The sequence below is a fragment of the Patiria miniata genome, unplaced genomic scaffold (assembly GCF_015706575.1).
Source record: "Patiria miniata isolate m_02_andy unplaced genomic scaffold, ASM1570657v1 HiC_scaffold_23, whole genome shotgun sequence".
Lineage (NCBI taxonomy): Eukaryota > Metazoa > Echinodermata > Asteroidea > Valvatida > Asterinidae > Patiria > Patiria miniata.
The window spans coordinates 9,483,521-9,510,724 of NW_024037062.1; the positions used below are offsets into that span (position 1 = coordinate 9,483,521).

The 27,204-nt window shown below is 41.7% G+C and overlaps 2 protein-coding genes across 2 annotated transcripts; one reads left to right on the plus strand and one right to left on the minus strand.

The window, feature by feature from the left end:
• The first annotated feature begins 1,897 nt into the window (after positions 1 to 1,897).
• Positions 1,898 to 16,872, plus strand: LOC119731249 (steroid 17-alpha-hydroxylase/17,20 lyase-like). Its single transcript, XM_038204341.1, has 10 exons — positions 1,898 to 2,120; positions 7,544 to 7,773; positions 8,240 to 8,422; positions 9,140 to 9,233; positions 9,572 to 9,736; positions 10,694 to 10,899; positions 12,147 to 12,269; positions 13,086 to 13,322; positions 14,803 to 14,901; positions 15,580 to 16,872. Exons 2-10 carry the CDS (start codon positions 7,587 to 7,589, stop codon positions 15,837 to 15,839), a joined length of 1,554 nt encoding a protein of 517 aa, XP_038060269.1. The 5' UTR covers positions 1,898 to 2,120; positions 7,544 to 7,586; the 3' UTR covers positions 15,840 to 16,872.
• A 1,180-nt stretch (positions 16,873 to 18,052) lies between these two features.
• Positions 18,053 to 19,808, minus strand: LOC119731455 (inter-alpha-trypsin inhibitor-like). The gene is made up of 3 exons (XM_038204624.1): positions 19,784 to 19,808; positions 19,014 to 19,178; positions 18,053 to 18,231 (listed from the first exon to the last, which is right to left on the minus strand). The coding sequence occupies exons 1-3, from the start codon at positions 19,806 to 19,808 to the stop codon at positions 18,053 to 18,055; spliced, it is 369 nt and encodes a 122-aa protein (XP_038060552.1).
• Between the last annotated feature and the right edge of the window lie 7,396 nt (positions 19,809 to 27,204).

Here is a 27,204-nt window from a genome sequence, read left to right on the forward strand (position 1 = left end):
CGCACACGCGATGACCATGGGATCACAACTTCAGAATGCTTGCAATATGACTTGACCCACAGGAAGTGTTACATAACGCATTCTTGGGTGTGGACCGGTAGACTTTACAACTTCAACAACAACAACACAGCCCGAGGAAAAGTTAGCACAGCGGACACATGAGCATGAATAGTGCTCATGTAACGTGCACTGTAACGTGCTCAATTGTCCGCCAAATCCACCCGGAGAAGCTAGCACGCCGGAGAAGTGAGACCGTGACACCGGATACGTGGCAAAGCAGTAAGCCCCGCCCCACGATGCATAACTATTGATCAATCACAGCAGTCTATATCTTTGGACGCACGTGCGCAGTGGGCGGGGCTTAAACAATAGATCAGTCCACAATCATGATGGCACCGCTCCCGCTATGATTACGAGTCGAACAGCCTACAGAAGTTGATCCTTTTTCGTGTGTTCTTCGCAGGCTTTTAACTACTCCCGGTGAGCCGACGATGCCTTTCTCATCAGAAAGGACCTTACTTCCAATTTTCAGCGTGGTCAGTTAAATACAACACACCGTTAATATAATTGTCAGAAATGAGCTATCATTGTTGAATGTTTATTCTCGTAATTCTGATTTCATTTTTTCTCTCTTAACTTGAATTGCTTGTTAAAAGTACCCTCCATCATGCATGTCATTTTAGTTCCAATGTTAAAATTCCGACTCTTTAACGTTTTATTATTTTGTTTGGGTTTAAGCGTTAGTTTTGGTGTTCTGCTTTTCATCGGTTAATACTTGAGTGGCCAGCGAATCCAACGGTCACATTCTGATGGAAACTGTCATATATTTATTTTCAGACAGAAAAAGGAAAGTTCATAACAGAAGAATATTATTATTATTCCTATCTTATTCTTTATTGATAATTTTGTTGTTGATACACAAATCTAATCAGTGCACACAAAGAAAGGTGGAAAACATACACGCACCATCTCCTGATCATCTAAGCCCCGCCCATTGCTGTTTTGACCAATTCTGAGCCGTGCGCGTATATGACGCGCGCGTCTGTAACATTCAGTGCGCGTGCGGCGTAGTGGGTGGAGCTTCGGTCTCATTTTATTTTACTGTTAAAGGAGGGCCTAGCCTATAATCCGACGCGACATGCACCTAACTGACCGGGCTGACTGACTGACTTAATTATGAAAGTTTTTGCGGCTGAAATAGAAAGTTTAACTTCTCAATTATCAAAACGGCTCTTAAATATGTACAGTCCATGCTCTGCTCCGAGTTTCAACCCAAGAGATAGATTTTGTTTTTTAAAATTGCTTAATTTCTAGCAACACAAAAAACTTTAAAAATACATGAAACGAACACATCAGCCCCTGGCAGATATAGAATTACATGTATTACAAAAAAAAAATGGAATTATGCCTCGGCCCAGCAATATTTCCGTATTCCCAGGGTGGACTGGTTCCCGCCCCTTGTAAAGAACCGATTGTGGCCCGGAACCAGATTATTCGCAGGGCGGTTCTGATTTTGCTCAAATTATAGCAACCCAAAAATAAGCCAAAACTGCAGACGCCCAAAACTGAAACGATTCTTTTTTTTTCATTAAGATAAAACATACGAGTCGAAATTTCTTTCGGAGAAAAAATTTTTTTTTTTTTTCGAAGAGCAGGGATCTACATCTTAATTAAGATCAAAAGTAGACACAGAAACAGAAGACACTGAAAATTTACTGTCGAATTTGAGGCGGTTCGACCCCAACCCCCTCCAACCCCCTCCCCCAACTCACCCCTCGTCGCGCTACACACCTTTAAAATCAGCGCTCCTAGAACATGGTATTCACTGAATTTTCATGAAGCTTGAAAGATTGGCAGCAAATTGTTCAGTAGGCCTATGAGTAAACGGGCATTTCGGAGTTCCATGGTGGTACACAATGTCATGAACGCCAGGGGCGCGTGCGGTCAAAAGGCAAGCCGCGAGGGACTCCTGACAATGCTAGTCAGTGGCGTGCGTACGCATGACCGACATACATGTATGTGCTGGAGCTTGCTTATGTACATTCCACTTGTAACAGTTTTGAGACTATCCACCATTTGATCTTGCCGATTGCACACTGGGCGTGACACAGTCGAATTCGGTGAGTTTGTTGTAGTATCACTAAACTTGATGTAGTATGGCCATGGACTTGGCCTTTCATTGTGTTCAATTGCAAGCGGCCGCTCCACCTTAGTACAGGTCATCGTTGACTCGTGGATCATAAAGCAATTTGACTAAAAATGGCCGCCATGTACGTATACGTCTTCAAGGGTACGGTGCTACACCGGATTTGCTCGTAGACACAACTTTACTCCCATTTTAAAACACAATTGGGGAAAACATTCACAAGGCTCCAAAGTGTTCAAAGACATGATTAAAGCATGATTAATTTTCTTTCACCTTCTGTTCAATTTATGTGGGGTTTCCTTGGCCTCCATGGGTTGATCACTGATGACTTTTGGGAGTTCTGAAGTCCATCGCCATTTTGAGAACGATCCATCAACACCATTGCAAAATAGAGTGGATTTCTGTTTAAATTTCATCCAATTTCTCCCACTCGGCGGCGATTTTAGTTTCGAGTCCGGATCAGACTTTGACCCTTAATTGCTACAAACCCTTTAATGCAAGGGCCACATTAACATTATGTTGATGTGGCAATTGGGACCGAAATTTACTTGTCTGTAAAAACCCAGCCAGACATGCCAGATAGCAATGCTGTACCGAATTCTGAAGTTTTTTTCAAGAGCCATATCAATTTCGTTGTACATGTATGATCATTGCATCCGAAGGGTCGTGTCGGCGGCAGCAACTTCTAATTTGATGTGGCCATTTTTATTAATTGCCAACAAACGCGGATACATTTAGGCTTAAAAAATAATCATAATGTAATTTCCAATCGCAAAGCGGGGCCAGATTATAAGTAATTTTCGTTGAGCTAATTTAATATTTGGCAAACACAAAACTTCAAAAATGTCAGTGTAACAATATTTGATCTATTATACAAACCCCTCAAATAGTTCATTTTTGAAACTTGCAACAAAAGCCAATGATGTACATTCCCTTTAAGGTATATATCCTTTCATTTCAGAAATGAAAGTATTGCTGTGAATGTGATAACGATTCACCACACCCAGTGATTACATTCATGAAACCCTCCTATGGTAACATGCATTGTCAGCCTGCTTATCACTTGGGTCAATATTGGTCAAGACCCCCATTGGTTTGTACACAGTAGGCCAGGAGGTGAGGAAGAAAGTTTGACCATTGGTGACCTCTTAAGCAAAGGGAGGGTTTTAATTAACACCACTTTAAAACCACACAACTGAAGTATCACATGCAGTGTTCAGTACGGCGTACATGCATGTAGCAGTCAACCATATAAATATTAAAAATACCAGCACTCTCTTTTTGCAAACGTAGTCTGAAGGTGTAGTATATACTCTACACAATGGTCTTTATCCCATCTCATTTGGACACCCCAGTCCAGAGATTCAGCTAATTAAATGACAGGACTTGAATTCCAAGTTAGGCCACTTGTTATCTCTGATGAGATGCCTTCAGATGGGGAAGTTATAGTGGCCCAAACAGCTTTGGACAGTCTTTACAAGCTTTGCCATAACTTTTAAACAAAACTGAGGTCCAAATCGCACAGAACAAAACTTATGTCAAGGGTAAAGAAACACTCTATATCATTTATTATTTATTTTGCGAAAAACGATTTGTAGTTTCCACAGAGAAAAATGTTGTCCGACTGCTACATTTTTTTTTTAGACATGCTGCACATGCACAATGTTCACAAAAGTCATGTAAGTACTCATATATGTGTTTACATGAGTACGTGGATACCACGTACAGCACACCATGCCTGTATGGGCTAGCAGGTGTAGCGTGAATATCCGACTCCATGAAATGTGGACTCATTGGTAGTACTGCGCAACGCGTGAGTACGATACTAAGCTATTTTTAGGATCGTTTCGGGAGAGTGACCTGTCACGTGCGAGGGATCAACCAATAATAGGGAAATAGGGGTCCGATTTTCATAGGAGTCGGATTTTCATGTGACACCGGTACATAAAGGTCTGAAATTAATTCTCAGTAGTTGTGGTTTTTAGGTGTTCATATAATTGTTTCTCCTATGTTATTCCATTTTAATTACTCACATTTTATCTGTATTGTTAGTCACTGTTATTGTTATTGTCTGTTCAAGCTCGACTGTTATGATGTAATGCTTAGCAATCATTGTGAATATTAATTATTCTGTAAACCAAATATTTTTAGTCCTTGGACTTTTTCTTTGGTCACCATCTTTTTAACAATAAAACCGAAATGAATGAATGAATGAATGGATGAATCATTAGCCTTGGTCAAGGCGTTCCTCAATATTCGTCCGTATACGCGTAAACGATCGGCGGCATATCTTCGTCGATTGGCCGCATGGGGTCGCTGTTCGCCTTGTATTTTTTAATGCACTGCATAACGAGGATATGCCACCGGTCTTTTACCGCGAACGGACGAATATTGACGAACGCCTTGACCAAGGCTAGAGTATCACCCGTTATCCACGGAGCCCAGTCTCCGTATGTTAACGTCTGATATATCTCAGCATGCAGATTTATGAGATCCTGCGTTTCAGCCAATCGAAGTCGACTTTACTAAATCGTGAGGTCATTTCGGCCTGTCCCCGAAAATTGACCAAACATATTTGACCAACAAAATAATTAACTAATTGTCATAATGCCAAGCCGTCGTCAGAAAATGCATAAGGCTTGACGAAAGTTTTCGGAACGCGGGTTTCGTTTCAATCGGTGCGCATGTGCGGTTATTTTGTATATGTCCGACCCCGAAAATTGACCAAAATAAGCCCTATAAGTTGCCCGTAGACTATAACTACCAAATTGAAATTAAAATAAAAGCAGACAAAATAAATTCACAGGCCCCTACTTAACAAAAATTGTTTGTAACAATTCGGAAAGTTGTTTTTGAAAATTTTGTAAATGGAGGCAACATAATTTATGTGCTGTAATGTTATAGTCACGTGGTATTTTGTGTAGTGGTTTGACGGTATCCAGAAGGAGGAAATGAAAATAAATTGACCAAAAGTATGGTGTTCCATAAATTATGTGCCATCAGCGTCGCATTTTTTTGCCAGAGCTTATTGTGTATTCGCATTTGTCTTTTTTATATGTGCGCCAGCAACGAAGTCCTTATTAAGAGACCCCAGATACTGTGCATACATTTTCTTTGTTTTCAAAACGTATTTACAGCGCGTCCCAAAATACCCGCACCTTTTTTTGCAAGGCTCTAGCTTCGGCGCGGAAACACGTACCGCCATTATATTTACACCATTTTAAAGCTTGGAATCTGAGCTTTATCCCTGGCGAAATTGAATGTGTTCAAATAAAGGTCAAAGTCAAACGATTTCAAGGATAATCGATGATGCGGTACATGCAGATGCAAGCTCAAGTGACACTTTGAACAGATCACACACAAAAATGTTCAGGGATTCCGGACTCATGACGTTGTCTGAGTTCATGGCGGATCTGGAGGGGTGAAGGTTTTACCCCCGCCCCTCCGTTTAGCCGCTAATATTATGATACTGGTAAAACGGGGCGAAAAATAATGAATGGCACATTTCTTAGATTCACAAACTACCATAGAATGCAGGAGAAGGTATCGTAGATTTCAACATTTTTGGGGGCATGCTCCCGGACGCCCTTCAGCAGGACGTGTTTTCGGCATGCCTTCACTCAACCCCCCCCCCCCCCCCGCATATCAACCCCCGCCCCCGTTTCCTGAAAGCTATAGATCCGCCCCTGAAGTTCCTGTAACTTTGAAATGTGAGATGTTTTTCTGAAACGCTTGACAATGTTGCTTTTAAATCTTGAACCGAGGTGGACGTCCGTTGGCACGAACAAACTGTGACACACATCCGTTACTAGACTATAGATGGTAGGCTGTATGCCCATTCGACTATAACGTTAAGAGGGTAAACGCCTTTTTGTGCGGTTTTCGCAATAGAGAAACTAAAGTGAGAATATGCTCTTTCAAGTCGTTACTGTGTAGGTTGTTAAAGGGCCATCCATGTATTTGTTTTTAATGCAATCAATGGAAATGCACCTTCTTTGTGTCCCATTTAACCCTATTTTCAATTTTTGTTTGGCCATTTTGAAGGGTATTTTGTTGTGGTTTTGATTTTAAAATAACAATTTCCATATTCATGAGCAAAATTGTGATGTCGTATCAGGCAAAAACCTCAATGTTACATACAGCTACTTCAGTACAAAAAGTTGCCCGAATTTTGGATATTTGGCTATCATAAATTGTCTTTTCTTTGGTGATTCGTTGTTGTGTCAGTACGTGGCAGTATTAATGAGCAAATTTTTCTCAAAGCAAATGTTTTGGTTCACAATTTGAACAGAAAACTCCTAAACTAAAGCATGGACAAATGGTAATGTTTAAAGTAGTGCACTTTCAATGCATTTAACCCCAAAGGAATATCAAATATTTAGTTTTCATACATTAAAGGTGTAGAAAGTTGCACAAAATGTGTTCCTAAGAGAAGTTTACTTCATGGACCCTTTAAAGGTGTCTATGGTCATTTGAAACAACAAAATTGCTCAAAATCGAATGGCTGGCCGGATTGCCACAGTGCTAATGTGTAGTTTAGGTGTGGCTCACCATACCAAGAAGAGTTCATGAAGTGAAACCATTTTTTGGCGTGCCTTTAAATAAATGACAACAATCACATTTTTAGTAATACAGGGCGTTTCAATAAAAAGGAAACCCAACTTTGAAGAACCAGTATGGACAGACTAAATGTTTACTGACTATAAAACTGGTATCATCTGAAAGCGTAATCTGTATGCTTTTCAATGATACCTTGTTTACATTTCCAGGGTCATGCATCACTGAGCGCCAATGTCATGAGATTTTGATGCAAAATTGCAGTTGGTTCACTTTCATGTCAAACACAATAGGCATGGTGTGCATGAGAATAAGTGTTCAAGAAGAAGACACGAGTGCATAAAAAGAAACCAAAACACAAATCGGGTTGGTTTCAAAAACTGGATTTTATTGTTTGTCATGAATTTCTCGTTTTGACCAAGCCACGTTCAAAACAATGTGGATTAACATTCAAGCCATTTCACAGACATTTACGTAACAATAGGCACACCGTGTCCAGTGGGTTTTTTTTTATGAAAGTGAACCAACTGCATTTTTGCATCTAATTTTCAAGACAATGATGCTCAGTGATGCATGACTCAGAAAACCTTAACACGGTATCATTGGAAAGCATAGAGATTACGCTTTCAGATGACACCAGTTTTATAGCCAGTAAACATATCGTCTGTCCATACTCATTCTTTGAAGTTGGGTTTCCTTTTTTTTAAACACCCTGTGGAAGTGCAATTTCATAAAAGTTACTTCCCTATAATATCGACCATTCTTGTTCGCTGGGCTTTATCTGTCCCAATCCTCGTTTGTAAAGTCTAAGGATTCGGCTTTTTTTTTTACTACTTATAGTGTCGAGAATTTTCGATTTCGATTCGAGACTCCTCGGTCAAAAATGATGAGCATGATTGGAACGCTCGTCGCGGATGGCGGCAGTCTTCTGAGCAGCGTGCCGTCCCTGCTGCTCGTGGGGCTGACGGCCGTGGTTGCCGGCACCGCTATCGTTGGGATTCTCGGTAGCAGGCGGCCAACGGGCTTTCCTCCCGGCCCGACGCCAATCCCATTCGTCGGCAACGTCACAAGTAAGTGCATGTTTGTTTGTTTTTTGAAAAATTTACTTTAAGACGCTCAAAAAAAATATGGCGTTCTTGATCCAGTTATCATTCTGTATTTAGTGTTGGGCCCAGAGAGCCTTTGTGCATGACTAACTGACTGGATGTCACGTGTAAGCTGAGTTGGGCAGTGCAATTGTATAGGATTGCCCTGCAACACAGATGAATGGGCAAAAATCCGGTCCATTGTACAAACCAGATGCATGAAAAGACTTCCAGTGAATAGCCATTCTGAATCAATTGAAGAGAGCCGGGCAGTGCTATCGTATAGGATTACCTTGTTACACCATTGAATAGGCCAAATCCGGCCCATTGTTTTGACCAGATGCATGAAAAGACTTCCAGTGAATAAAACTCTGAATCAATATTGAACAGAAATATTTGTGCTTTGAGAACAGCGCTTTACCAGATTTTTTTTTTTTTTTATCCGACCTAGGCATTCGCAAAGATGGCCAGCCAGTATGGATCAACATGGGGCGACTCGCCAAGGAATACGGGGACGTTTTCTCCATCAAACTTGGCGATAAGTGGTATGTCGTTCTCAACTCTTTTCGGGCGATACGTGAAGGTTTGGCAGCCGGACCCGTTGCACTGGCCAACCGACCGCATTTCTACTCCAGTAAGTCAATATACTAAAAGATCAGTGTCAAGATCCGTGTCAAGATCCGTGTCATATTTGACCACAAAAAAAAAAATTGACCGCAGCTGAGAGTCAAAATGACCCATACCCGGGTCAAGATGACACTTCACTCAAAAATTGTCCCTGTTTTTTTGAGCCAGAATTTGGGTTATTTCGACCCTATATTTTTTCCGGGTCAAAGTATACTTTTCGGGTCAAAATGACACTTCTCTATATCATTTTTCCCCAAGGCCTTTTTGATCCGGAACTCGCGTCAAATTTTACCTGATGGTTTTCAGGGTCAAAACGATGCTCCCCAAGATCTTTTCCGCGTCATTTTGAGTCGAAAACCGGGTCATATTTTGACCTGATACTTTCCTGGTTTAAAACGATAGACTTCTGGGTCAAAATGACACTTCCCTACATAATTTTGTTAGGTCACTTTGACACGGAATCTGGGGCAATTTTGACATAAGTACTTTTCAGGGTCAAAATGACACTTTTTTATCTGGATCATTCTTCCCGGTCAATTCGACCCAGAAATCTGGCTTAAAATGTCATTTTGACTCAGAAAAACCTGACGGGCCTGGGTTTTATTGGCTTGTGACAGACTTGACTTTTACCCTCTTAGTGTGAAAAAAGTTGAAGAAATTCAGATATACATGGAATGATGTTCTTCGCACATCTTAACAAAAATCTTCGCTTTTCTTTTGACAGCTGATCTCTTTAGCGAAGACTACAGGGATCTTGGGTATACCAACTACAGCCCAACTTGGGTGCTGCACCGACAGTTCGCTCTCGGCGCTTTCAGGTAAAAAAGAAGAAAAAAGAAAGAAACGAAAGTGCAAGTTTAATTAAAGCTTGTCCCAGAGTGCACAAAGTTATTTTCAGTTGATTGAGTATGGCGATTCGCTGAAGAATTTTGATCATGTTATCAATAACATTTGATATTTTTTCGAGGCTTGTTCCTGGAGAATGCTGAACAGTAATTGAAATGTAGGCCTACATTAATGAATGAAAGCTTTTGAAACAAAATTCGTGTTTTAGAGGTAAAATAATCTTGTCTTCGGTGTTTCTGTCAAGTGGTTTATTTGGGGTAAAAAGTGGTATTTTAAGAGGTACAATGATGCTTTCTTTGATTTCATGAAGTGATGTGTATAGCACCAAACATATGGACGCTGTAGTCAACCAACAGTTTACGAGGTACGTGGAACCGCTTCTGGCGTCCGGCGGCGAGGGGCAGTCGGTGGACGGGATCGGCCTGGGCCAGGAGATGGGCATGGGATCGGTGGTTACGTGGTGCTTTGGACCAGGGTAAAAATGGCTGATTGAATTTCAAAGTTCAGGGAATGAAATAACCTTCAATGTTACATTTTAACGAACTGATTTTGTTAATATTCTATTGCTTGTCCAAGGGACAAGCGAGAATTTTTTTCCACAAGCTTAGGCCTACTCCGGCAGGATTCGAACGCACGACCTCCTGCCTACTAGCGCAGACGTCTTACCACTCGACCACCAAGCTTGCCGAGGTCGGATGGTTGGTTCAAATGGCATGGATCATTACTTCAAATAAATTCAATCTGATTCAAACTGTAGTTTTTAAACATAGCAGCTGTATTTCTGCCACACTACTTAAAATTGTAGACAGTAGTTTACAAATCATCACGGTAATTTGACCAAGAGAATGAAATATTCAACAGATGATTTATGATTTGTGGAGTAAACATTTGGCGTGTTAATTCATATATTAATTAATATTAACTTAAAGTATATCTCAATGTGCTTAGGAACATAAACACTGACTTTAGTTACATTTGGAGCAATAAGAATTTAGGAGGTCAATTTATTCAGAATGCCTGAAAATGTCGTATAATAAGCTGTAATGGTAACGGGAAAATGAGAAGTCTGCCTTTTGCAGCATTGATCCAGATCCAGATCCAGATCCATACGACATATTCTATATGCATGTATGTATCATGACAGTACATGAAACACGCGGCGCCAGACTAATGCACATGTTGTGTAGATGCTACAAGACTTACATGAGTATAGGCAAGCCTCGCATAAAGCGGGTCCCAGACCAGTGTACTTTACAAGTGACAGTCAGTCAGTGAGATAGGTAACCAGTCCAATTCACCAGTCCAAGTGAAAGTGTCATTCATGGGGGAGGGAGTCAGTCAGTCAGTTAGTCTGGTAATAGACCTCTAGGCTCACACGTCTTGGAACAAACGACGTGATATCGTATTGGTATGATCTTTTCGTTTCGATCAGAAATGACCAATTTCATCGTGATTTGGTCGAGTTGGTCAGCGTCGATGTCAGCCTGAACCTGGTTGGCCGTCGCATCCCCGTGGACATCTTTCCGTTTCTCCGCTATTTCCCGCTCTCCTCCAACCGCGTCATGAGGGACGTGGTGGACAAGTTCATGACCATGCTCCGGACTGAGTTCAAGAGCCGTCGCCAGACATTCCAAGAAGGTAAAGTGGGCGTGGCCGGGATTACGTCATCATTATGAAAACATCAATTCATGTGCTCACCAGTTTTCATGAGTTACTATGAGTTACACTTACATATACACTTATATTTTCCATATTTTCATACGAGTATTTTAACTTCACAACGAACATTTATCCTCTCCGAACTAAATCAGTATTCACTTCCCGTAGGGCTGATGACGTCATCAAACCAAAAATAACTTGTACAATGTACATGCAAATAAAATGTTTATACTGAAATTTATCACACCGTTATTTTTTTTTAAACAAAACATAAAAATATTCATAACTTAGCTGGGCTGTGTTTAATAGTTGTCTGCTCGACCACTATGCGTTTTTTGTAACTCAACAAACGCGAGTGTCTCGTTGATTTCAATTTTGTAACTCGTTTTCGTAATCATTGGAGCATAAGATCAGATTGTTCCAACCAAATATTGATTGGCAAAGAAAGCTGGCCGACAGAGCGATTGCTGGGAAATCTCCTTTGATCCCATTTGCTGCAAATTGGACCACATCGATATTCAATTAACTGTCCATCTCTGGATGTAGCTAGGTGTCCAAACGAGATAGGCCTCCTAGTTATACTCCCTTGTGGAAGTCCTTAGGAGAAGAACCAACCAAGTACCAAGAGATAAGGCAAACAGCATTGTGTTGAGAAATAATCATTCTTTAAGCGTATGTAAGTTATTATGAAACAAAATATGAGCTAGTATTTTAAATCTTGTATCATATTTTATACACACTATACATTTTTAGAATTATACACATTCTAAATTTACATTAAGCTTTGCATTTATTGAAAGTACAAATTCATCAAAATATGTCCACTTGGAAGAAATAAGACATGGTTTTATCTGTCTGAAACTATATTTATATTAGTTTCATTGTACGCATAGGCCATCAGCCTCGGTCGAAATTTTTGGCAACCGGTATCAAATGAGGGGAATAATCGTCATAGCGATTTTTGGCAAGGTATACACCTCCAGAATTTGAAAATATGGGATAGCATTGCAGCGGTGTTAGCTTTTTAGGTGTTATTTTCAAAATGTCCACCAAAATGCTTGTTACCACTCTCATGCTATACCTTGAGCATGCGCACTATAATCATTTATGCCCTGATTTGTTACTGACCAAACCCCAGGCTGATGGCCTAGCATGCACTGAAAATTCCCGTAGTTCAATTCTGTGTTACCTGACGTCATTTATTTTGACATGCAAATGTTTTATAGATGACAAGTTGACGGATTTGTGCGGCGCCCTGCTGCATGCTCAGAAAGCAGCTGAAAAAGAGGAGAAATATGACTTTCTGACTGATGTCCACGTAATTCAGGTCCTCGCATCTTCGTTTAGGGGTGAGCACAAAGTATGATCAATTCTTATGCCATGTAGCATCACATGTTGCCCCAACATAGACAGTTTTCACTGATACCGCCATCTTTGTGGTCACGGGGTTATCTTGGGGGAATTTCATTGAAAAAAATACACATCCCATCATTCTCAGCATTACAGTGGCATGATATCTGTTATTATCACGGTGTGATGCTTGTTAAGTGAATTTTACTGACTCAACCAGAACCAGAACCAGAAATCATGTGACCCCTTGATGACCACGTGACCACAAATATGGGGAAGTTATCAATGTTTGAAATACAGAATAGGCTTCCAACGCTTTCAAAGACTTAATAAAAATGCATCTTTCTGACATAAATATGGCGTTAATATGCAATTTTGGGGAAATTTCTATAGACCTTTCTACGCTTGGTTGGCAAACTGCACATTTTGCCAACCACGGGTTGCAAAACTATGGAAGGTCCAACACTGCAAAAATGAAGAAGAGTTATTACAGATAACCGAAATATTGTTTGATTGTTGGAAATACAACACTGTCAACAAAGCTACAGCATAAATTCCTAAACATGCCTTTTTACTGTGTATTGAGGGCGTTATGGGGAATTTGTTTTGGAAAAATCTGCAACCACGGCTTCAAATTATGCGCTTGCGGCAGCCCATACAAAATGGCGCTCAATGTTTACAAACGAGTGACGGCTTATTTCTGCTTGTGACATTGAACATTTCAGTGACTCAGGATTGTTCAAATTTATATGTTTTAAAACAATTCAGGAACAAAAATTCCCTTTTTTAACGAATTTCCTCCTTCATAAATTCAGGGTCTATTGGCCTTCTGACGACGACCTACTGGGGTCTGGCCCTCCTGGCCGAGTACCCAGACGTCCAACAGAGGGTTGCCAATGAGATCCGTGACGTCATTGGTAAGGATCGTCAGCCGTCTGTGGAGGATCGTGCGGCCATGCCGTACACGGCAGCCACTATGATGGAGATGCTGCGGTTCGGATCGGTGGCGCCGCTCGGTGTGCCCCGCGCTGCCCATGAAGACGTCAAAATCCGTAAGTTTCATTTTAAAGGCAAAATAAGATAAACAAGACATTATATTCACACATTATTGTGCGCATTAACCCTTCGAGTAGCTTGCCCTAAAAAATTACGTGGTGAAACCACCATGAGAATTTTATCACATTACGTGTTTATAGGTCAATAGCCCTGACATGCCTGTACATGCACAAGATATAGTCGTCACATGGCCAGCGATTGTTTACAACTTGTCTGGGCTCTGGGCGGCACGAGGGGTTGACACAAAAGGATCGGCGGCACTAAGGGGTTGGCCACTAAGATCTCCAATTACTGCACAGAGGCATTAGCCGCCATCTTGGCTTCTGTCTTTTAACACTCCTTACTCCGGAGTGGCTAGGGTCTGGCCAATGGGAGTCTATAGGCTTGTGGTGTGTAGAAGGGGTGAGGATTACATGGAAGCTTGGCCTTATTGGCCTATTGAAAAAAAAGACCATATTTGGAAAACAATGAGATTTTTTTTCCCACTGCACCACTGCTCGAAGGGTTAAGGACGTGGCGGGATATGCGCCCAATTGGGCTACAAAACGCGCTATGAACGAAATGATGTTAATCGTAAAGAGCAGTTAAAAAGTAGGATATAAACATCCACACAAGCGTCCCTGCCAGAACCATGCAAGAACGAATTCCGGAGGTTGAAATTTTGTCCCGAAATATCGAGCCGCGAGGCTAGTTGTGAAATCCAGCCGCACGCTGGTTTGCATTCTGCGGACGTGTGTATGTGTGAATTTGTCTTGCATTCACTATGTGGACTTGTGAACAAAAGATGTCCACATAATGCAGGTTGTGTTGACGTTATGTGGACTAAGCCGTGTCCACATAACGTTTCGCCCTCTCTGGATAACAGGTTTAGAGGCATTTTGGGGTTAGGTTTATCGGTGGCAGAATGAAGAGAAACACTATAGGAAATCATAGAAAAAAAATTTGGGTTGAAAGAGTTTTCACAGTTTAAGTTTTGTACCGAGTTTTCTTAACTACACGAAAACAAAGAATGTCCACACAGCGTATGTAAAACAAACAAAGTTGTGTATTGATGTGTGTATTCGTTCTGTGTGTATTATCACACGCATAACGTGTACAATAATGTAGGACGTTGCGTTCGATGTGAACCGGCCGTTTTGTCTGACAAGTTTACCAAATATCATCACGAAGAATTTACTCATTTTTTTTTAACGAAACCAACTCCAAGACGTCAGTATGACCAATTTGGATTGTAATTCGGCGGCACGACAGGTTCAGATTTAGTTTAGTGGTCGTATTACCTTTGTGGATTAAAGTTGTGGGATTAGTTGACTTGTCGAGCATCGAAATGCTTTGAACAAACCTTGAGATTGTGTTAAGAAAATCCATGACCATGTTATTATCACCAAACATTAATTTGAGTTTAGAGCCTGTTTTTTTTTCAGTTATTTTGATTTAGAAGAACTGAATAGTTGAAAAATGTCTGTCATATTTAAGGCGGCTTCAACATCCCGAAGGGTACAGTAATCCTGTACAACATCTATGGCACCCATTTTGACCAGGCAAACTATGCAAACCCGCACGAGTTCAACCCAGGTTCGTATTCAGTTAATATTCATTGTGTCAATCCTTCAATCCCCGCCCATATGATGAAATTTGACCTATCAAAGCCGTTATTTATGTCCGAAGTGCGTGCATGCGCGTATGACGCGCGCAGCTGGAACACGCAGTGTTGCTTTGGAGAGAAACATGTCGTGTTGTTCACGTAGTGTTTCCCCTGCCCATTCAAATGTGAGGTGGCCCACCTCGCTACTTTCAGTGACCACCTCGCTCAATTTTTGCCAATATCACCACCTCGCTGTGAAGATATTTGCAACAAAGGAAATACTGATCGAACAATTTTCATTTTGTGTAATTTATGATCGTTTTCCTTTACCTCTATGTATCAAGAACTCACAATTTGGATGTGCAAATGGAATCATCTTGCATTTTTGTATGGGCAGCATGTTTTGATTTGCAAACTGCGTCAATTTTATTTCAATCATCAATTTGAATTTTTACCACCTCGCTCATTTCATTAGCCAGGGGAAACACTGTGTCCACGTATGCAGTGTGCGGGGCTTTGATACAAAGAGCACAAAGAGGACACTACGCTGCCTCTCTGGGACCAGCACAAATATGACAAATTATGAGTGAAACTCAGACAACACTTCACTCAAACAAAATGGCACCCTCCTCATAACTGAGCGCGCACCCATCTTTCACTTTCCCCAGATCGATTCTTCGATTCTGATGGCTCAGTCATTGCCTCCCCGGACAACTTCCTCCCCTTCGGGATGGGTACTCGCAAGTGTCTTGGCTACGTCTTGGCCCAGTCGGTTCTCTTCCTTGCCTTCTCCCGGCTGCTCCAGGGGTACCGAGTGAGCAAACTGGACGGCCAACCCGGGGACGGTAGCTTGTTTGGGCAGGATCCTCAGTACGAGGGCTCGCGTTGGCCCAAACCGTTCCGCATCGCGATAACCAAGGTTGAATAGCCCAACTCCCTAACACGATTTACTATAGGAACCATCCTGGCAAATTTCAGATTGTCGGTAACTGCACGCACGTACGTGTTTCTGACTTTGATTCTGGAAGTGTGCCAACCCAATGTAAAAGACTGTGAGTTTAGGGGTACTCTACCCATCCTGACAGATTCCAACCAAAAAAATGCAGTTGGAATTGGATGGGTTGAGTTCTGTTAAGGTTAATTAAAATTGCCAATCACAGCTGCATAATGTTTTACAAAATTATTGATCTTTTAACATGCTTTTTATTTTTTTAGTACTTTAATGCTTTTTATCAGAAAAAGTATAATCAATGAAATTAACAAGATACGAATCTGCATAATCTTCTAATGTATATACTTTCGTTTTCTAAGCTTAACATGTAATGACAGTTTCAAGCATTGTTTTAATCATGTATATTTTCCGGCTTATACGTAATTTTTGCCAAACCAAGTGGAATTGAATGTAGCACATTAGAATGTGCAACACGAAATGATAACTTGTAACTATACGGTAAACTAAAAGTAGGATCATTTGCTATTAATTTTATAAGCCATGTTTTTTTTTTTGCCGTTTGAGGCAACAGAAATCGTTAGTAGGGTGCATAAAAAACTAATTGGTTGAATCCGCTCATGCAGTTGATACTTTGTGTATTGAGGAAATTTTGACAACATAATAATAAACGCCCATTTTTGTGGGTCCTGCATGCAACTCGATTTTGTTCCTAATGCACGTCAAAAATTGCGCCCTATTTTGAAAACACGGTTGCTTTTCTTCCAAACAATTCCATTATTGGGATAATATCACAGGGTATTTGGTACTAGTCCTATCTTCGCTTTGAGCTAGGTTTCTGTCATTAAATCGGTATTTATCCGGGCAATTGCAAACTATCCTAGTACATGGCTTTATAAGTGCAAATTTTAGATTTAAAATTTAACTAACATGCATGCTAAAGTATTTGGTAAGCATTCATAATCGATTAAGATAATAACGAAATCAGAATAGACCTTCGACAGCATTGATCCAGTTTACTTCTCAGAATATTGTTGTGTGTTTGTATGAGCCGTTAGTGGGGCAGATAGGGGAAGCATTGTAATTGGGGAGATCGTGCCTTTGATGAAACAAACATGGTATGTGGCACATAGTCAGAGTATGTTTGGCTGTAGGGCCATCGCAGACTAGGCTAGGTAGAATAACAAACATTTTCAAAATGTTCAAAATGGCTGCCATTGCTTGTTATTCTTTCTACCTATTTTTTTTTCAAATGACAGTGCGATGGCCCTATAGCCAAATATGTTTCTCATGACAAACTTTGACTATGCCATGCTTGTATCATCAAAGGCGCAATCCCATCACCTATCTGCCGTACTAAGTCAACGTGAAACCATTGATGATAAGGGAACGAGGTCCTTTCTCAAATTAGGTTTTGCCCTTCACCGACGTGTAAACACTGTATACTCAGTGTGTTACCTCCCTAGTAAATTTCCACCTAATGAAGAGGTCCTTTCTGATGAGAGCCTGGAGGCGGCGGCTCACTTCGAATGTTTAACTTACTGCGAAGAACAAAAGAAAAGTGACCTCAACATTAATAGAGAATGTTGCAGGTCATTTATAGCAGTTTTCAATGACAGTACACCATAAGAAACGTGTGTGTTTAGAATCTAAACACATCTCTTAACACGTGATAATATTATTATTGTACCCACATTGTCACATGACATGTTTGAATCCACGACATTTCGGTTTGTAGATGTCTGTGACATGTTTAGATACCCGACGGAAGCCTGTTAGTGCCATCAAGTATCGGGCTCAACTTGATAATGACGGGCTGAAATACACACTTTATTTATCACTATTTGTTTTATCCCCTGTCTTAGAAAGGGTGTGGGTGTGGGGGGGTGCATAAAATGTGTATCGCTCAGATATATCAGACTTTTATGGAGAGGGCTCCGTTGGTTGGAAAACGGGTGATACTCAGACTAGGGATGGGGTGGGTGGACTGGGGGGGGGGGGGGGGGCATAGGCAAAGCCGTAAGCGGGTTCGGCCTTAAAATTGAGGTAGAGAGCAAACGTATACGCGTGTATAGGTTTATTATGTGATCTATAATTTAAAAAGGACGTAATCATGCAACTCTATGACGACATGAGCAAGAGACAAAGAACGTTTGGACCAATATTGTTTTAGGAGAAAACGGACCAAAGATCTATATACCTTGACAAGTGTTCCTACACTCCTCCATGGTTTCAAAGCGGTTGCAGTTCCCGCCGCAGCCCCCGTAGATGAAACTCACGCACGAGCGGGCCAGCGGGTCATGACCGAACACCTGGAACTTTCTCTTGCAGCGTCCCGTCACGATGGGGCTATTGCATCGAGGATCTATGTCTGAAATAACAAAGGGGTACAGAGGTCATTCTGCATGGTGAGTCAAAAAGAAAGTGATGGAATTAGAAGTTGTTAAAGTACCTTGGGAACAGAAGACGTATCGGGGGAGGGGAAGCTTGCCCCTCCCCTTTTTTTAAACGCCACCACGTCGCAAAGGGTAACATCATTACATCATGTCTATTTGTTTATCTGTTTAATTTGTTTTATGTAGTCTATGCAAAGACCTTTGCTGTGTGCAAGGGTCTATGATATTAGAGCAAATTTGGCGATTTGTTATTCAAAACAAGATCGCGTCTTGACCTCCAGATTCTGACCATTCAGCGGCCGCCCCGTATAAGGTTTTCCGTAAAACCAGTTGTTGTTAAACTTTTACAAACCATGTCAGCCGAATTGACCACTCAACAGCTTAATCCACACTGCCGATCGAAATCACGTCACAACTTGCTTTCAATGATGTTAGTCTGTGGCTCGGTTATACTTTAGAAAAACAATACCGGTGACGTCATAACATGGTCGAGCGCCCTCTAGTGGCAGTTCAGTTTAAAACAGTGCTTTAAATGAATTATCAGTTGATCATTATGGCAAAGTTTACGACAAATGAAATAGACTACTGTGCGTTTATAACTCAACAAACACGAACATCTCTATTTACAATTACATGTATATAGAAAAGGCCGTGAGCAAGCAACTCTAGGACGAAATAAACAAGAGACAAATAACATTGCGAATTTTTTTTTTTAAAGAAAAAAGGCCACTTTCGCCCAGGCCAAAGATCTATATACCTTGGCATTTCTTCCTACACGCCTCCATGGTTTCAAATCGGTTGCCGTTTCCGTTGCAGCCTCCGTAGATGAAACTCACGCACGATTGGGCCAGTGAGTTATAACCGAAGACTTCGAAGTGCCGCGTGCACCGTCCTCTTACGATGGGATCATTGCAGCGCGGATCTACAGGGCGAGTAAAAAAAAAAAAAAACGAAACCCAAATGACGGGACCAATTTTCGAATGAAGTTTTGCCTGAGCACCTGTAAAACTTAGGATATAAAAGCCCGATCAATGAGCTTTTTTTTTAGTGCAAGAATCCTTCAAAGCAAAATGGTTTTATTTCGGTCGTTGCTCATTCTAAAGTATGAAACTTGTATATTGGGAGGAAAATAAATATTGAAAAAATAGTCAATTTTTCTAAGGTGAAATTTGCAGGAGCATGGGTCATTGAGGTCGTTTTACAAAGTATCAAGGTAACATGGACAGGAAAAAGTCACACTTTGGAACCCTAATTTATAGTATGACCCACAGTTAGCTAGTTTAAGCCGCACTATAAAAACGAGTCAAAGAGTCAATTTTTCGGGTCAAAATGACACTTCTCTAGATCGTTTCGGATTGTCCTGACGCAGAAACCCCTACGAAGGTTTTATTTTGACCCGGATCAGATTTGACCCGGAGTTCAGTTTCTATTTGACCTGATACTCGAGTCGAAAATGACAATTTTCCAGGGTCAAAATGACAGTTTACAGGGTCAATATGACACTTCTCTAGATCGCTTGATCTTGACCCAGAATCCCTGACGACAGTTTCATTTTGACCAGGTCAGATCTGACTCGGAGTCCAGTTTCTGTTTGACCTGCTACTTTTCCGGGCCAATATGTCACTTCTCCGGGTCAATATGACACTTTGCTTTATATCATCACCGGCTCATCTTGACCCAGAAACTGTGTCAAAAGTTTTGTTTTTACTCAGATCAGAGTTGACAGGGAATCCAGTTTCTGTTTGACCTGCTGATTTTCAGGGTCAACATGACAATGAAACTTTAGTCAAGGTGGTAGGGTCAAAATTACTCGGACTTATTCATCCCTCCAGGAATATATCTCAATTTTGAAGGTTAAGGCCTCACCTCGAGAAAGCGCAAATCCAACGCACGCAAGAAAAGTCAAGATGACGTACACCTTCATCTTGGCGGTATTTAGTCTGAAATTCCAACGAGATAAAACAAACATGTGGTTAATTGTATATGTTGTGCTTTTTAAATCAGAAGCTCGCCTTTGGCGCATGCGCGCATAAACTTGAATCATTGGCTGACTGGTATGGACAAGCTCATCAACGTGGGGTGGTTCAAACGAATATAAGTAACACGACTGAACAAGTCTAGTAAAGCTGGTCTTACATTTAGGACCGGGGTCAGTGGGTATAGTCAGCTTTGTAAACTAGTCGAACGTGAGACGTATGCAAGTCTAATTCACAAGTGACAGTCAAGTCAGTTTGTCAGTCTGTCTGTCTGTCCGTCAGTAACTCTGGATCGGAGTGTCAGTCAGTCAGTTTGTGCGATACAAGGTAGAAAGAAGATCGTAGGCTGGCACTCGACCAGCAAAGTCAAACTTTTATTAACTAAGGTGAGACTTATGCTAGTCTAATTCACAAGTGACTGTCAGTCGGGGAGTCAGTCAGTCAGTCAGTCAGATTGGTGCAAAGAGGAGTTTAAGCTGACCAGCTGAAACATTTACACACAAAAATAAAGTATAAGGAGAGACCACTTACTCAATGCAGCTTTTTGTTGGAACTGATGACAAAATGATTTTTCACTCGGTGACCATCGGAATGAGAATCCGGTCGAATCGGGAAGCCTATATAGGTGTCCCCCCACCCCTGGATACGCGCCTGCTCATGGCAGCCAATAGTCAGCCGGCAAATAGGCTACCCTAGAATGCTCGCGTCCATAACATTTGAAACCTCCGACAAACGAGTGATTCGTTGTAACTCAAGACTTTAGTTTATGGAAAGATACATTACGCTGTTCAATTCTTTTGAGGGAACCGCACCTAATAAACAATTTTTTTCTTAAATATTTATTATCTTGCAGTTTTGTTTTGGAAATACAACCAGCCATCTGCGCTGCTAATTCTACAAAGTAAACAAAAGTCTAGTTCCATCTTATCTTATTTGGAAGTGCATCGGGTCAGGGGCTTGAGTCAAATAGTTACTGTTTTCAACTCGCGTGCCGTGGTACGTGGGTACAAACCCTGTTGGGAACATGGTGCTTGTGTTCTTAGGCAAGACACTTAACTACAATTGTCTCTCTCCACCCACAATGCAAAGTGACTCCACACTCTGAAAGGGTTGAGGGTGCTTGTGTTGAGGGCGCGAGCATGCATGGTTAATCACTTTACTAAAATTGTCTCGCTCTACCCACAATGCAAAGTTAGTGCACATTCTGAAGGGGTCGAGGGTGCTTGTGTTCTTAGGCAAGACACTTTACTACAATTGTCTCGCTCTACCCACAATGCAAAGCGACTCACACTCTGAAAGGGTGGAGGGTACTTGTGTTCTTAGGCAAGACACTTTACTGCAATTGTCTCTCTCCACCCACAATGAAAAGTGAGTGCACATCCTGAAGGGGTCGAGGGTTCTTGTGTTCTTAGGCAAGACACTTTACTACAATTGTCTCTCTCCACCCACAATGCAAAGTGAGTTCACATCCTGGAGGGGTTGAGGGTGCTTGTGTTCTTAGGCAAGACACTTTACTACAATTGTCTCTCTCCACCCACAATGCAAAGTGAGTTCACACTCTGTAAGGGTCGAGGGTGCTTGTGTTCTTAGGCAAGACACTTAACTACAATTGTCTCTCTCCACCCACAATGCAAAGTGACTCCACACTCTGAAAGGGTTGAGGGTGCTTGTGTTCTTAGGCAAGAAACTTTACTACAATTGTCTCTCTCCACCCACAATGCAAAGTGAGTGCACATCCTGAAGGGGTCGAGGGTGCTTGTGTTCTTATGCAAGACACTTTACTACAATTGTCTCGTTCTACCCACAATGCAAGGTGAGTTCACACTCCGAAAGGGTGGAGGGTACTTGTGTTCTTAGACAAGACACTTTACTACAATTGTCTCTCTCCATCCACAATGCAAAGTTAGTGCACATTCTGAAGGGGTCGAGGGTGCTTGTGTTCTTAGGCAAGACACTTTACTACAATTGTCTCGCTCTACCCACAATGCAAAGCGACTCACACTCTGAAAGGGTGGAGGGTATCTGTGTTCTTAGGCAAGACACTTTACTGCAATTGTCTCTCTCCACCCACAATGTAAAGTGAGTGCACATCCTGAAGGGGTCGAGGGTTCTTGTGTTCTTAGGCAAGACACTTTACTACAATTGTCTCTCTCCACCCACAATGCAAAGTGAGTTCACACCCTGGAGGGGTTGAGGGTGCTTGTTTTCTTAGGCAAGACACTTTACTACAATTGTCTCTCTCCACCCACAATGCAAAGTGAGTTCACACTCTGAAAGGGTCGAGGGTGTTTGTGTTCTTAGGCAAGACACTTTACTACAATTGTCTCTCTCCACCCACAATGCAAAGTGAGTTCACACTCTGAAAGGGTCGAGGGTGTTTGTGTTCTTAGGCAAGACACTTTACTACAATTGTCTCTCTCCACCCACAATGCAAAGTGAGTGCACATCCTGAAGGGGTCGAGGGTGCTTGTGTTCTTAGGCAAGACACTTTACTACAATTGTCTCTCTCCACCCACAATGCAAAGTGAGTGCACATCGTGAAGGGGTAGAGGGTGCTTGTGGTCTTGGGCAAGACACTTTACTACAATATTCTCGCTCCACCCACAATGAAAATTAAGTTCACACACTGAAAGGGTTGAGGGTGCTTGTTGTCTCAGGCAAGACACTTTACCACAATTGTCTCCATCTACACAGGAGTATGTGAAGGTAGAGACCCGCCTTGCGCTGATCTCGAGCTGCTAGTTTCTGCCTGCTGCAGAAGACTGGTCTCTCCAGTTCTTGTGCACTAGCAATACATGGTGCCTGTGTTCTTGGGCAAGACACTTTACTACAATTGCCTCTCTCTGCCCAAGAGTATAGATCGGTATCTGTGAAAGTATATAAAGCTATATACCACAACCACATTGCTGTTACATTACTTTCATTGCAGCCTTCTGAAGGGAATGCGCGCGAGCATGCATGATTAATCAATTGATTAAAAAGCCGCACATTTTGTGTAGGTTGTATATATTCGTCAAATATTTTCAGTCCAATAGTCCCCACTGGGTTCAGCTCTTTAATCAGATATAATGTCTGAAAATGTAGAATTGAGATTTGTTTGGGTATTGATACAACAGCAATGAAAACAAATAACTAGATAATTACGAAATGAAACGATTTAGTTTTTCTTTAAATTTTGAATTCCTTTACCGTTTCTTCTAATGGAAAATTCCATCATGTTCCATAAATGAAACTCGAAAGCGATATCTACAAATGACAAAGTTACTTCAATTAAATCGCCGCACAATTATTTACTGATATGGAACGTTACGCTATCTCACTGTTTTTGCGCCTATGCTTTAATAAAAGTCCCTAAAAAATAACTTTCTATAAATATTCATGAGGGTTATTCCATTTGTGCGCCCGCAGGTGTGGAAAGATGTACTCATGCAGATTTTTTTTATTCTCCGACACAGTCTTGGTTCAAGACGTTGTTATCTGGTGTTTGTTACGCATGCATTTATATACACTTTCGTAAATAAGGATATTCCATCAACAGAGGGCGCAATTTACAGGACTACAGCTGTTTTCTCGAGAAAAAAAATGCAAGGGAAAAGAAAAAGATGAAAAGATCTGGAACCAAGACTGTTTCTCTGCGAGGGCAACACGGGTCTAAAGGTAGTCTGGTTCCAAGACCAAAAGATTCTGACTTTTCCCGATGAGGGAACCAGACTAGTCTAAAGGTTGCAGGCCAGTAAATCGGTCCAAAATTGCCCACGCCGGCCAAATCACGATGTGCATGCCCTCAAATTCTTCGTTATTTGGGCATATTGTGGGCCATGAACTTGAGGGTTTGTAAAAAATATGGGTGGAAGCCGTGCACAGGACTGTGAACTTGTAGTTCTGTGCAATTGGGATGAAATTGGAGCCCTAAAAGCGCTCTAGTTTGCAATGGAGCGTAGGCGTCTTTTTTCAAAATGGCGACAGGCTTCAGGACCAACTTAAGGGGTGATCATCTTCGGATGGAAATTTCTCAGAAAAGTCACCAGTTAACCCCCCGACAATTGAAAAGAAAATGAATGATGATGAAATTAGCTTTAATTTGATGTGTGTCTCGAATACCTTGGAGAGTTGTGAGTATTTTTCCTGAATTTTTGAAGTGGGGGCATTTATCTATGGCAGTTTATTTACTGGTCTGCAACCCAAATATTGCCTCGAGGTTGAATGAAAACTCTGCAAACGAGGTTGGATCGAACTTTTGTGTTGTTGATATACCGCCCTCTACCGTCACGGTGGCTTTACCACCTGACGATCGGATATATTCGCGACGGTTCGGGTATTTCCGGGTGCAAAAAGTTCTTTAATTTCCCAACGAAACTTCTGTTAGATGGAGTTGAGGCAGCTTCAGCAACTGTCCCTCTCCTTTGCGGCCTCTATGACCTGGGTTCGCATCCTGGCCTGGCCCACTAAATTAGGTTTTCAGTCCAGGTTTCGTGGGTTTCCCCAGAATATTCTTCTGGGGTTTTCCTCCCCCCTCGAAAACTGTCATTTCTTCTCATTGTCTTCTCTCTACAGGTTTCTTCAGGCTTGCGAGCTACAGTGCCTATGGCACTTTTAGGAATCCTTGGTTTCATTACCAAAAATAAAAATTGACATGCAGTTCATGTCAAGGTGGTTTTTGTTTTGAGATATCAAAGTGCAGACGTTAATCATCCAGTCGGCGCGGTGCCACTACGACCTTGAACGGCAGAGACAGGAAACCATACCATGATGGCGGCGGTTCGCAGGCACCAAACTGACGGTCAAATAGCGGATTGTTGGTCTGGTTCACTGTGCATGTTGACACAGTGGCTATCGTTTGCCTTTGTGACGTCATGGTAAAATCAAATTCCAATTCATGGAAATCTTACAAGGATAGATATTTTCCGGATATCGTCCGATTCTCAGTGCGATCTGCAAAATTCAATTGTCACCAGAACTGATTCTTCATTTTCTGAAAGAAAAAAGTACGGAGGTCGGAAGCAACAGTTTGAACACCTTGACTGTGGTTTCCTTCGGGCTACAGTTTTATCGGAATTCGAATCACAAAACTAACAACCCCCCCCCCCCCCTCAAGGTTGCAAACTCGCAATGCGTTCTGTACTTTGTATAGGCCTACCTCATTTTGCAAACCTCTGTGTAAAAACCTTCATTGATCAAACATTAAGAAATTATGGACAAAACGGAGACACAATTCTATGAGTTTGTTTTAACTGCATAAAGGTCCCAATTTGGCGATCGTATACAAAACATAATTATGTGAAGTCTTCCTAAAAAGTTAAATGTACAAACAAAAGAGGGACAACAATAGGGTCCCCGATTGCAGGCTAATATTATTGTGTGCGTTTGTGATACACAGAACACAAATAATATGTATGCTATACATGTACAGTACATGACGATATACACTCTCCAAACGTTGGTTAAAATTTGGTTGGTTAAGAAAAGTTGGTTGAAATTTAACCAACATCGTGTAAATGTTTCCCATTCGACGAATGATTTTTACCCAACGTTGGGTAAAATGTGTTCGTATTTTTTTAACCAACTTTTAAACAAACTGTTGGGCTGTTCACCTGGTAACCAACGGTTGGTTGAAATAGTTAATCTTGCTCAACGTTGGTTAAATTTAATCAACGTTGGGTGAAATGACTAATTTTACCCCAAAATTTGGCTTTGGATTCGCCGGTACAGACAAATACACTAATCTACTGACCGACTGAGGGGGTGTGTGGCTAGTGGTTAGGGTTTGTGACTCATGATCAGAGGGTCAGGGATTCGTACCCAGCTGCAGGTTATATGTTGTGTCCTTGGGCAAGCCACTTCACCCCGCTTGCCTCTCACCACCCATAATCAGAGGGTCAGAGGTTCGAATCCAGCTGCTGGTCATATATTGTGTCCTCTGGCAAGCCACTTTAACCCCACTTGCCTCTCTCCATCCACCCAGGAGTATAAATGGGTACCGGCATTAGCTGGGGAGTAACCTGCGATGGACTGGCATCCCATCCAGGGGGAATAGAAATATTCTCAGCTATTTTCATGCCACTGACACTGGCGAGAAACACCGCCTAATTGGGCCCTTGGCTCGTGATATTATGATGGACTTTACTGACCGACTGACCGACTACCTATAGTGGCCAACTTCACCATGGTTTGACCAACTAACCGTTGGCCAACTGACCACTGGATCAATCCCAATAATCAGCGGACATTGCAAAGATCAAAGCATCGGATGTGCACCCCGCAATCTGCAACATCATGAGCGCACTCTGTTGCAACTGGAAACTGTGCAGATATCCTGCCAATTGTTCCCGTTGGACACGTTATATGCACGCTGTACTAAATAGTACGTTTCTGACTGCAGGAAGTAAAGGGATGTGCTGTTCTGGCGATACCGAATATTCAACTTCCAAACAAAATAGGATTTTGTTTCCAATTTGGGCCCTTCATTTCTTTGATTATATTAAATTACCGAAAGGGTTACATCAGGGAGTCCTTTCCATAGACTTGTGCACAAGGGCGGATCCAGAACAAATTTTTTTTTGGGGGGGGGGGCAAACAAAATTTGTGTCCCCCAAAAAGTAGGTCAAAAAATTACGGCGTGGGGTTCGGGGCCCGCTTAAGGGCCCCGACATTTTTTTGGATTCTCGATGCTCTGTGGTGCGATCTGAGGCAATTTCTGACCACTTTAGCCAATGTTTTTTTGAGGAAAAGATGGTGGTGTACTCATTGCCTGCCTTTATTGCGACGTCACATAAAAAAAAAATTTGGTTTCGGGTTTTTTTTTTGGGGGGGGGGCATGGCCCTTTTGCCCCCCCCCCTGGATCCGCCCTTGCTTGTGCAGAAATTGAAAACAACGAAAACACTCCAATATTCCATACCCCCTCCAAACTGTTTAATTTAGCCTATACTATTGTCGACCTAATGAACCATTTTAAAGCATTTTGCTAGTTTTAG